At 30.4% G+C, this 13,087-nt stretch overlaps 1 protein-coding gene across 2 annotated transcripts in view; it reads left to right on the top strand.

Annotated features, from left to right (window-relative positions):
- The window catches only part of TRIQK (triple QxxK/R motif containing), a 75,916-nt gene that overhangs the window by 39,445 nt on the left and 23,384 nt on the right, over positions 1-13,087 (top strand). Inside the window, exon 3 of one of the 2 annotated variants that reach the window (XM_023222894.2) lies at positions 3,025-3,103. In XM_023222894.2, the coding sequence (XP_023078662.1) occupies positions 3,043-3,103 (61 nt within the window). In that variant the 5' untranslated portion in view covers positions 3,025-3,042. Of the gene's footprint in view, positions 1-3,021; positions 3,104-13,087 lie in introns of both variants that reach the window. The other variant, XM_023222893.3, reaches the window with a different exon arrangement.

Raw genomic sequence — 13,087 nt, 5'->3', positions numbered from 1 at the left:
ACTTACTGTAGGTAGTGAATGAATAAAGTATTGACCTCTGAAGTGTTATCTCTGCTGGGATGTTGGTTTAAATGACCAGAAAGGAATCGGAGGAAACATAATGAGTAACCATTTTGGTAGATAGCCTTAGTGATTTGCTTAAAAAAAAAATTAAGCATAGTGTGTAAAGGCAAAGAACAAAACTCAATTGAAAAGGGAATAATTTCTTGAGTGTTTACTCATTTAATCCAGCTTCTCTCCTAAAATGGAGTGGTATCTTCCCTACCCACACACAATTAAAACTAAAATAACGTGATTCCTATTTATAATTAATAAATGCAAAATACTATGCAAATATGATTGCTATATGAATAAATTATAATATATCTATTGACAATTTTTATGGTGCTTGTCTTGACAGAATTATTTTTTAATGTTTTGAATGATAAGAATTAAGACTATAGAATTAGGTGCCGTCTTGTTTTTATTGCTAGAATTTTAAAATGTTTTCTTAGATGTAACAACTACATGGTTTATTGGAGATGAAAATTTAACTTATTTGACTTTGTCATAATTTGAATATTCCTAGATATTGCAATAATACCATAAATATGAAGATTATTATGATTAGAAAAATAGGTTTTTAGCTGAACTTATAATTTTATTACATATGGATAAAAATTATTACATTTTTTAACATTCCTTCATGATGAAATTAATATTTTTAAAATTTCTCTACTATCCAAAGTGATCTACCGATTTAATGCAATCTCTATCAAAATACCAATGACACTCTCCACAAAAATCCTAAAGAACAATCCTAAAATTCACATGGAACCCTGGAAGATCCCCAATAGCTAAAGCATTTCTGAGCAAAAAGAACAAAGCCAGAGCATCACACTATCTGATTTTAAATTATACTACAAATTTATAGTAATGAAACAATTGGGTACTGGCCTAAAAACAGACACATAGACCAATGGAACAGAACAGGGAACCCAGAACTAAATTAACACACTTAGAGTCTACTCATTTTTTATAAGAGTATGAAGAAGTTACAATGGGGGAAAGGAGGATTGTCTCTTTAATAAATTATCCTGGGAAAACTGGATATCTATATGCAGAAGAATGAAAGTAGATTCTCTATCTTTCATCATATACAAAAATCAACTCAAGATGGATTAAAGACTTAAATGTAAGACATAAAACTATGAAACAACTAGAAAAAAAAACATTGGGAAAACACTTCAGGACATTGGTCTGGCAAAAATTTGGGGGATAAGATCTGAAAAGCCCAGACAACAAAGTAAAAAATAGACACATAGGATTACGTCAAGCTAGAAAGCTTCACAGCAAAGAAAACAATTGATAAAGTCAAGAGACAACTTGCAAAATGTGAGAAAGTATTTGCAAAATATTCATCCGACAAAGGATTAATACCCAAAATATATAAGAAGCTCAAACAACTCAATAGCAAAACACAATTCAATTAAAAATGGGCAAAAGATCTGAATAGACATTTCTCAAAAGAAGATACAAATGGCCAACAAGTGTATGAAAAACATTCGCAACATCACTAATCATTAGGGAAATCCAAATTGAAAGCACAGAGAGATATCATCTCACCCTAGTTACGTGGCTACTATCAGAAAGACAAAAAATAACAAGTGTTGGTGGGGATGTGGAGAAAAAAGGGAATGGTCATACACTGTGGGTGAAAATATAAATTGGTACACCATTATAGAAAACAATATGGAGGTTCCTCAATAAACTAAAAACAGAACTACCATATGATCCAGGTATCTGACTCCTGGGTATATATCCAAAAGAAAGAAAATCAGTATATAGAAGACGTATTTGAACTCTCACGTTTATTGCAACATTATTCACAATAACCAAGATATGGAAGCAACCTTGGCATCCATCAATAGATGAATGGATAGCAAAAATGTGTTCTCTATATGCATTGGAATATTATTCAGCCCTAAAAATGAAACTCTGCCATTTGCAGCAACATGGATGGAACTGAAGGTCATTATATTAAGAGAAACAAGCCAGGCACAGAAAGACAAATATTGGGTGTTCTCACTCATTTGTGAGAGCTGAAAAAGTGGATCTCATGGAGGTAGACAGTAGAATAGTGGCTACCAGAGGCAGGGACGGGAACTGGGTAGAAGGGTAGAGAAGCTGGTTAAGGGATACAAAAATACAGTTAGATAGAAGGAATAATTTCTAGTATTCAATAGTACAGTAGGAAAATTATGATTAACAATAATTTATTATATATTTCTGAATAACTAGAATAGAAGATTTGTTTTGCTCCCAACACAAAGAACATGTAAATGAGGTGATGGATATCCCAATTTTTCTGTATTGGTCATTACTTATTGTACACAGGTATCAAAATATTACATATATCCCCCTAAAGTATGTACAACTATTGTATATCAATAAAAACATATTGAAGATTAAATTGAACAGTGCATATAATGTAATAAGCATGAAAATGTTAAGAAATGATAGTAGTTTTTATTGTTTACATTAAGAGGGGCAGAAATAGAACTGAAATTCATTTACTTTGGTTGTATATGTCATGCTTTTAAAAATAAAATACAAAGTACTTGAGATTCAAACTTTAGCCTTAGTTTTAATGTAACATAGTAAGTATATATATCCAAAATATATATACTTGGAAATAAACATGTTGCCAAAAGCATGCCAAAATCCCCAACCTAAGTAAATGCTACATGATTTTCATATTTACAGATATGTTATCTGACAATGTGGTTTAATTGAGCACTGGTAGTACTTGATAAGATGAATGTTACCAAAAACAATTGATGGAGAAATTTAATTACCAGCGATTGTATCATTGATGATTTATATTAAAGAATTTTGTTTTCTTTATGAATATTTAAGGGAAATAAGTCAAAGGTATTTGTACCCATTGCTTTAAAAATGAATTTTATAGAATAAACTATTTCTGGATTTTATAGATACTCCTTTTCAAAAAAAGTTTCATTATAATTGTTTTCTTTTCAGCAGGCATTTTGGAGATCAAAGATGGGTAGAAAAGATGCTTCTACTATAAAACTTCCTGTTGATCAGTACAGAAAACAAATTGGTAAGCAATGAATTATCTTTGATACACTCCTATGAATTAAGATAAAAACACAATTATGCATATTAAGAAAATACATTTTCTCTAATACATATGATACACAGAAATATATGAGTAAAGAAGGACTTTATAGAGTTTTATGGAAGCAAAATTAAATGCAGTCCTGCTTACCAGTAAATATATGAACTTCATGTACTTATGATTTTTCAGTGCTCTTATAATTTTAATTTAATAAAACAAAAAAAATATTATTCTTTAGGCTGAATGCTTTTATATAATTAACAGTTTTGATTTTATAGTCCATTAAATCATTCCTTTATATATATATTATAACTTTTAATTCTGTTGACTCACTGGCAATAATTTGATAACTTCAAAATTCTGTAAAATATGCTAAAGTAGAACAAATGTCCTTTTATATGGAAACCTGAATTCAGAAAAAAAGAAAGAGAATTCTCCAGAGGTCATATGTGAAAGAAGGATGAAGGAAGACTGGAAATAAGGATTTATAGATGGAACTGAGACTCCCAAATATACTTAGACCCTCAAAGAGATACTACCCTAGTAGAATGGTCGACCAATAAAGCTCACTTAGCACAGGAAGATCACAGGAAGCTTATCTATTTTAAATTAGGCTCTAGGTGCAGGATTTTCTGTTCAAGGATACATGGAGTATTTCTAAAAAATTACCTACCTGCATACTAAGTCACAAAGAAAGTATCCCAAGTTATAAAGAATCAATATCCTGTGACTCATTTTTTAATCAAATGTAGTAAATTAGAAATTAGTTAGAAGCAAAAAGGTAACTTCCCTTTCTTCACCCAACCCTTTCCTTTAGTGCACTTTTTTTCTATCTCTACCATTGCTTTGGAAATACAAAATAAATAAATAAAAATAACTCTTCTAAATAACTAAAGGATAAACAAAGAAGTTACAATTGAAGTCAGAAAATAGAGATAATTGGTACCAAAATATAGTATATATCTATTTCATAAATAAGACACAAAAAGTACACTCCATAAAGAAAAATATATTTCCGAAGAACAAAAGACATGCAAACAAATAAAAAATATTTAGAATACATATAGCCAATTAAGAATTTTTATAGCACATATTTAAGGTGTACAACATGACCTTTTGCTGTATACACACACATACACATACACACACACAGTAGATGATTACTACAGTCAAACCAATTAAAATACGCATCATCTCACATAGTACCTTTTCTGTGTGTGGTGAGTCCTAAAATCTACTCTCAGCAAATATCAGTGTACAATACAATATTATTAACTGTAGTTCTCATGTGATGTATTAGATCTATAGTTTATTCATCCTACATAATTGCAACTTTATACCCTTGACCTGTATCTCTGCTTTTCCCCTTCCCTCAAACTCTGGTAACCACTATTCCACTTTCTTTTTCTAGATATTTGACATCTGTTTTTTAAGATTGAAAAGATAAGAGAGATCATGCAGTATTTTTCTTTCTTTGTCTGGCCTACTTCACTTAGCATAATGTCCTCCAATTTCATCCATGTTTTCCCAAATGGCAGGACCTCCTTTTTAAAGGGTGAAATATATTTTTATATATGTATAAAATAATTTCTTGATCCCATAATCTGTCAGTGGACACTTAGGTTGTTTTCATATCTTGGTTATTGTGAATAATGCTGCAGTGAACATTGTATCTCTAAAATCTGGAGATTTTATTTTCTTTGGGTATATACCTAGGAGAGAGATTGCTGAGTCATAGAGTAGATATATTTTTAATTTTTAGAGGAAGCTCCATACTATTTTTTCCATTTCTACTAAGGATATATAAGGATTCTCTCTTCTCCATATCCTCACTAACATTTATTATATATGTATTTTTTAACATAGTCATCCTAACAGGTGTGAGGCATTATCTCATTGTGGTTGGATTAGCACCTCTCTGATTATTAGGGAGGCTGAGGACCTTTCCATGTACCTGTTTGTCATTTTCTCCATTTTCTTTAGAGAAATGTCTATTCAGATCTTTTGGCCATTTTCTAGTTAGGTATGTTCAATCAAGTGGTCTTTTTTACTATTGTAAAATGTAAGTTCCTTATGTAATTTGACTTAACTCTTTCTCAAATACACAGTGTACAAATATTTTATCCCATTTCATAGATTACCTTTTTATTTTGTTCATTGCTCCTTATGCCATGCAGAAGATTTTTAGTTTAATTTAGTCTCACTTGTTTGTTTTTGCTTCAGTTGCCTTTTCTTTAGTGTTACATCCAAGAAATCATTGCCAAGACCAATGTCAAGAAATAAAAATGAATTAAAGGCAAATATAAGACATAAAACTACTAGAAAAAAAGAAGGGGGACATTCATTCTATATCTAATTTATTGAGAATTTTTATCATGCAGGTGTTGAATTTTATTTTTTATTATACCTTAAGTTTTAGGATACATGTGCAGAATGTGCAGGTTACACAGGTATACATGTGCCATGGTGGTTTGCTGCACCCATCAACCCGTCATCTACATTAGGTATTTCTCCTAATGCTATCCCCTGTCTTACACCCCACCCCCTTACAGACCCTGTTGTGTGATGTTCCCCTCCCTGTGCCTATATGTGCTCATTGTTCAACCCCCACTTATGCAGGAGAACATGCGGTGTTTGGTTTTCTGTTCCTGTGTTAGTTTGCTGAGAAAGTTGGTTTCCATCTTCATCCATGTCCCTGCAAAGGACATGAACTCATTCTTTTTTATGACTGCATAGTATTCCATGGTGTATATGTGCCACATTTTCACTGTCCAGTCTATCATTGATGGACATTTGGGTTGGTTCCAAGTCTTTGCTATTGTGAATAGTGCTTCAATAAACATACATGTGCATGTGTCTTTATAGTAGAATGATTTATCATCCTTTAGGTATATACCCAGTAATGGAGTTGCCAGGTCAAATGGTATTTCTGGTTCTAGATCCTTGAGGAATTGCCACACTGTCTTCCACAATGGTTGAACTAATTGACATTCCCACTACAGTGTAAAAGTGTTCCTATTTCTACACATCCTCTCCAGCATATGTTGTTTCCTGATTTTTTAACGATTGCCATTCTAACTGGCATGAGATGTATCTCACTGTGGTTTTGATTTGCATTTCTCTAATGACCAGTGATGATGAGCTTTTTTTCATATGTTTGTTGGCCACATAAATGTCTTCTTTTGAGAAGTGTCTGTTCATATCCTCTGCCCACTTTTAGATGGGGTTGTTTTTTTCTTGTAAATTTGTTTAAGTTCCTGGTGAACTTTTTGTTAAATGCTTCTTCTGCATTTGTTGAGATCATCATGTGATTTTTATTCTTCATTCTGTTAATATACTTTATCATATGAACTGATTTTCGCATGTTGAACCATCCTTATAGCTCAGGGATAAATCCCACTTGGTCACTGTATATTATCTCTTTTATGTGCTGATGAATTTCGTTTGCTAATATTTTCTTGAGGATTTTTGTTTTATGTTCATAAGGGAATAGTGGTCAGTAGTTTTCTTTTGTTGTTGTGTCTTTGGCTTTCAAATCCAGGTAATGCTGGCTAGCTTTATAAAATGAATTTGAAGGTGTTTCCTTTTTTTCCGTATTTTAAGAGACTTTAAGAAGGATTTTTTTTTAATGTTTCATATAATTGAAGTCATCCAGTACTGGGCTTTTCTTTATTGGGAAGTTTCTGACTGTTGATTCAGTCTCATCTGTTACTAGTTTTCAGCCTTTCTGTTTCTTCTTGATTCATTCTTGCTTGGTTGCATACTTTTAGGAATTTATCTATTTCTTCTAGTTTATTCAATTTGTTGGTGTATAATTGTTTTTAAATGCCCCTTATGATCTTTTTTCATTTCTATGGCATCAGTTGTAATGTCTCCTGTTTCATGTGTGATGAGTTTCATTGATTGTTTTCCCCATTGTTTTTCTATTCTCTATTTCATTTATTTCTGCCAGAATCTTTATACTGTTTTGCTTTTTCCTGGCAACTTTGTGCTTAGGGTTGTTCTTTCTCTAATTTTTTGAAGTATAAAGTTAGGTTGTTTGAGATGTTTCTTTTTAGATGTAGTTGTTTGTTGTTATAAACTTTTTTCTCAGTACTACCTTTGCTGCATCCCATTAATTTTGCTATATTGTATTTTCATTTTCGTTCCTTTCAAAACGTTTTCTTATTTTCCATTTGATTTCTTTTACTGAATGACTGTTCCTGGGTTCCTTATTTACTTTTTATGTATTTGTGAATTTCCCATTTTCCTTTTGTCATTGATTTCTAGTTTTATTCTATTGTGCTCATAAAAGACACTTGGAATGATTTCAGTCTTCTTAAATTTGTTAAAACTTACTTTGTGACCTAGCATGTGATTTATCCTGGAGAATGTTAGTGTACACTTGAGAAGAATATGTATTCTGTTACTTTTGTTTGGAATGTTCTTTATACATTTGTTAAGTCCATTTGTTCTATAGTATTGTTTAAATCTGTTTTTTTTCTTGAGTTTTTTGTCTCAATAATCTATTCATTTTTGACTACTATTATGGTATTGCTTTCTATTTCTTCAGTTCCATGGCTGTTTCATGTATTTAGATTCATTGATGTTAGGTGCATATATATATGTATGTCTACACACATATACATATGTATGTACACTCATATATAATATATATGTGTGCATGCAGATATGTATATATACATATATGTATATGTACGTATATGCACATATATATGTATATATATTTGTTTGCACATATACATATATGTATATTTATTTATAATCATTATATCTTCCTGTTAATTCATTTATTATTATGTAATGACCTTCTTTATCTCTTTTGACAGTTTTTGGTTTAAATTCTACTTGGTTAGATGTAAGTACAGCTACTCTTGCTCTTTTTGGGTTACTGTTTGCATAGAATAGCTTTTTTCATCTCTCTACTTTTGGCCTGTGTGTGTCATTAAATCTAAAGCTAGTCTTTTATAGACAGCATATAACTAAACCTTTTTTTAAATCCATTGAGACATTCTACATCTGTTGATTGGTGAGTTTTACATATTTACACTTAGAGTAATTTTTGATGGTAAGGGCTTTTTATTGTCATTTTTTGTTAATTGTTTTCTGTCTGCTTTGTATTTCTTTTGTTCCTCTCTTTCTCGCTTGGTATCTTCTTTTAAATTTGATAATTTTTATTGTGATATACTTTGATTCTTTCTGTTTATCTCTTCTGAATGTAATATTAGTTTTTTTGTTTATCTTTTCTGTATCTATTATTAGTTTTTTTTTCTTTGTGTTTATCATGAGGCTTCCATAAAACATAATGGTCTATTTTAAGTTGATAATATCTTAATTTTAATAATATACAAAAGCTGCACTCTTAATTTTTCTCAAATTGATTTTTAGCCTTATTTCTTTTGCCGACAATGTTTTGTGCATATCAGTTTTTGATATTAATATTTTGTCTCTGAATTAGTATGCAGTCAATTTTGTTAACATTTCCTGTGCATGAAAGGAATAGATATTCTCTAGTATTAGGATACAGTACTACTTATATTAATTATAGTTTTCAACTCTATTGTGTACTTTTTATCTATTTTAGCTGTCATTTTGTGAAAAATGAGAATTGAAATACCCTAAGACTGTAATTTTCAATTCTTGTAATTCTGTCAATTTTTGCTTTATATATTTGAAGCCATGTTTTCATTGCTTAGCATTTGTAAATTAGTATATATTTATGATGATTTCCCCTTTTCTATTATGTAATGACCTTTTTATTTATAAAGTACTTATGAAGTTTCTGTTTAGAGTTCTTTTTGTTTTATATTAATATTGGTAAAATACCTTTACTTTGTTAAGTATTCTGGTATTTTTCTTATCCCTTTATTTTAATCTATAAATTATGATATAATTAATTTTTACATATAGCTGGAGAATCTTTGTTTTCAAGCAAGCAAATTTCATTCTATATAATTTAATATGAATGAAAAATCTTGATATATTTTCACATTTTTATTTATATTTTTCATTTGTAGTGATTTTTCCTTTGCTAATTTCCACTCTAACCTTTTTTCTTGAAACTTTTTGACTGTGTTTTCTTTTTCACTCTTCAAATTTTCAATATTTTCCATTCCTTTTTTCTTTTCTTTCCCTTTTTTGGGAAAAGGAGAGTCTCAAGTTTTCATAGTTGACTTAATAAAGTATATTGAAATCCTTATTTAACCTAGACAATAAGGATTTTTAAACTTCTAAATGTGATTACTTTCTCCTATCTTTCACATATGATTTTTTTTATTATACTTACTAGAATTTAAATATTCTTGAAGAGAGAAGCTCCATCTGACTTTTTCTGGCATCTCTAATGATGTTCAGAGAAGGTACTTAATAAATATTTAAATAATCAATAAAGCAACTATCCTAATTCTTAGGTGATTACAATTTTATATGCCCTTTGTTTAACCTAACCTGTTTACATTAATTTAAGTATTTTATCATTTTTCTTGAAATAGTAAGCAGTGTATTTAACTAAACTGAATATTTACTAGAATATATTGTTGTTTAATTTCTCTTAATTTCTCATTTTAGATTCCTGTTATTCTTTTTGTTGCTTGTCTTTCTTTTACTTCTCTACATCCCCATGGGTACCTTGCATATAACCACTTCTTAAATGTTTGTGGACTTTTTTTGTGTACTAATTGCAAACTCAAGATTGATATTATTTGTAATATCTTCTATTTAACTATAATTCCCCTCCATGTATAACTTGTTGCTTGGTTAGCATTTTTAATATGAATTTTCTTAGAAATTAATTTATATTTTATGAGCAACTTGGTTTATCTTTAGCAGCTCTAAGCTTAGTGCTTGTTTCTTAGTACTTAATATGGTGTTAAATGATGATGTATTTTCTGTAATGGTAATATATGACAAGCTGTTATGTCCAAGCATTGAAAAATTATCATTGGTTTTAACTGTTTCTATAACAAAATTAAAATGAAAATTTTGCACGAGATTTTTATTTTCAATGATGAATTTACCAGCCTTCTCTCTATATTCTGGATATCTCCAAATAATTTTGAGAAAAGTTTTACTTTTTGCGTGGTTTGCTTTTGTAGATAATACTTGCTTTTTTTCTTTAAGGAAATTGTCATCCTTTGCACGATTTATTAAATGTAAAGGTACATTATGCTGATGGTAACCTACTGGATTATTTCTGGCTTTGTAGTTATTTTGATTTTATCAATTTGATTGGTTAATGTTTTACTTAGTTATTTTCCTGTGAGCATTTGTGATTTTATTCATCTTGAAGGTATTAAAATGCAGGCCATTTGTTTACTGACATATTTACTAAAGTTTTTTAACAAGATTCCATGCAAAAGACTATTGACCTCCCATTTTGTAATGATATTTGTAGTTTGCAATATAGTAACTAAAAATTGTGTTCATATGGCAGTTGTAAATTTACTTTATATAACAAATTGTATTACTTTTATATGTAATTTAGGTAATACAAGAAAAGTAAGATTCCAAGTACTGTATTGCTTTTTGACGAAGGGAGGAGGGATTTGAAGCACTTGATGAGATTTTTTCTAAAAATGTTGAAGGAAATATAAAAGTCTTCATTGTTGATTACCAAATATTATTTGCCAGTATTTTTGGCATGCTGTAAATAACTCATCTTCCAATAATTCATTTGAGTAATTAAATTTAGATTGCAAATTTTTCTTTTCAAATATTTTGACTCTTATCTCTCCGCTTTTCTATTGTATCTTAATTGGTGTGGTCTACATAAATGGACAATAAATTATATATCTTTGTTATAGAGATCAGACAGTGAATAGAACTTGGTATTCATCCCAGACAGAATTATGATTGAATGTATTTGCAAGATTAAAGCACTGAATTTACTTTTTTCTAATTAAAGGCAATTAAAGATTTCTAGACACAAATAAAAGACAATGAATTGAGGAATAAGTGCAGGAGCAAGTCCATTTGCAGGTGAAAAGATGTGCCTTTGAAGCAGAACCAGCTGTATTTTCATTGAAAGAATAACAGTTTAGGAAGCTTTTCTGCATGTGCTTGCTTGATAGCATAATGTACTTATAAGCAGCTTATGCAGTATTCAGAAAATAACAGTGCATTAATTTTTAAAGCAGCAAAGGCAGAGGAAAAGCAGTACTGCCACATGATGATAATGAGTGTGGCTAGTGTAAAGTCGACTCTTGAGAAAGAAAGAAACAGTGAGCTTCTAGAAAATGAACATTTATAAAACAATAACCAGATATTCACGTGATAATGAGCTTGAGCAGCAATATCAACAAAGGGCAAAGATGTAGTCTTGTTTCTGGGCAAGGGTAAGGAATTGAACAGCAAAAAGTCAAAAGCAGTAATCTATTTTTTTTTAAATTAAACTAAGGAAGCTCCCATGAAAAACCATGTCATAGTTAAAATGATTGCTTTAAATATGAAATAATTTCTGGCATAGATAACTTTTTAGAACATATGAATGACTGCGTCCATCCCTAAAATAGTATAATATGAAGAATGGTAAATGATAACAATAAGGTATTTAAACAGTTATTATTTTTATTAAATATGTTTTTATATCTATCAATATTAATATATGTTTTCGTAGATCTCTTTGTATGTACTTAAATGTGTGTGTGTGTGTGTGTGTGTGTGTGTGTTTTACAGGGACAGCACTAATGCCAGAGTTAAACATGTTTTATTCATACTGAATATATAAGCAAAGGAACTTTTAACACAGATGATATTTACTAATTTGAAATTATAACTTAAAATGGCTTTTAAAGTATTTTGTTTAAACTACTGACACTACAGATTGTCTGCATAGTATATGCAAGTAAAAATTATGAATTTCTGTGCTACCATCTTTGCTATCAAAAACTCCAGAAATAATTTGAAAATTCTTTTATATTAATGTTTATTTTTTAATAACGACTTTCCTTTTAGTTAATACTCATAATCCCTGTTTAAGACTTGAAGCAGGAAATTCTGTTGATTATGTACCTTGAGTTTTCAAGTATATATTTTTAAACCGTATTTAACAGGAGGACACAGAGAAGAACTAGTTTGGTTTGTTAAATTTGCTTGAATTGGTGGCTATACACACATTCTTAAGCAAATCTTAGTCTTATGTAATTGGAAGAAACCATTCACAAAGGTAATCTTTTAGGGCATGAGAACGATGTTTAAAATGATCCCAGGCTGAAGTATCCATTCCACTTTGGTCTTAGTTTTATAGGATGTGAGCCACAGATGGAAATAGCCATGATTCCAGAGAAAAACAAGAAATAGAAATGATGGTAGGAAGAGAAAGTCCTTCAGTGTCAAAACTTCAACTTATGTCAATCCCTACACAAATTTTCCTTTTCCCTTGTCTTTTGGAATCAATCAATCAATCTTAATCTCTTTCTCTCCCATTTTCGTGTTATTTCAAGATGGATTTCTGTCATTTACAATGAAAATAATTCTGAAAATGATCTAAGGATGTCTCCAGCATCCTCCACAGCTACCCAAACATATATCCCAATCAAGCTTGAGCTGCTGTTCACTAAGTCCAGAATTTTTTTTTTGCTGCTGCTGTTCTTTTTGAGGCAGAGTCTCGCTCTGTCTCCCAGGCTGGAGTGCAGTGGCGCAATCTCGGCGCCTGCCACCACGCCCGGCTAATTTTTTTTTTTTTTTTTTTTTAAATTTTTAGTAGAGATGGGATTTCACCGTGTTAGTAGTCTTCCTTTTATGATGTTGTGATTTGGCCTAAAGGAAGAGGAAGAAGTGTTTTTAAAATTTTGATAATGGTGACTTTACAGGGAAATTGGTTGTATGGGGAAGATGAGTGTTACATTCTAGGAGCAAGCAAAGAAATACAGGTTCAGGCTATCATTCTCATTTCTCTAGTTGGTCATAATAGTTGTAACTCATGACTTCCCTTCTTCAGTATTCATTTTAGATATTCTGAGTTTGAAT

This window comes from Piliocolobus tephrosceles, chromosome 7, assembly GCF_002776525.5.
Source record: "Piliocolobus tephrosceles isolate RC106 chromosome 7, ASM277652v3, whole genome shotgun sequence".
In the NCBI taxonomy this organism is placed as follows: Eukaryota; Metazoa; Chordata; class Mammalia; order Primates; family Cercopithecidae; genus Piliocolobus; species Piliocolobus tephrosceles.
The sequence above is the reverse complement of the archived record's forward strand: the minus strand, read 5'-3'. Positions and strand labels throughout refer to the sequence as shown.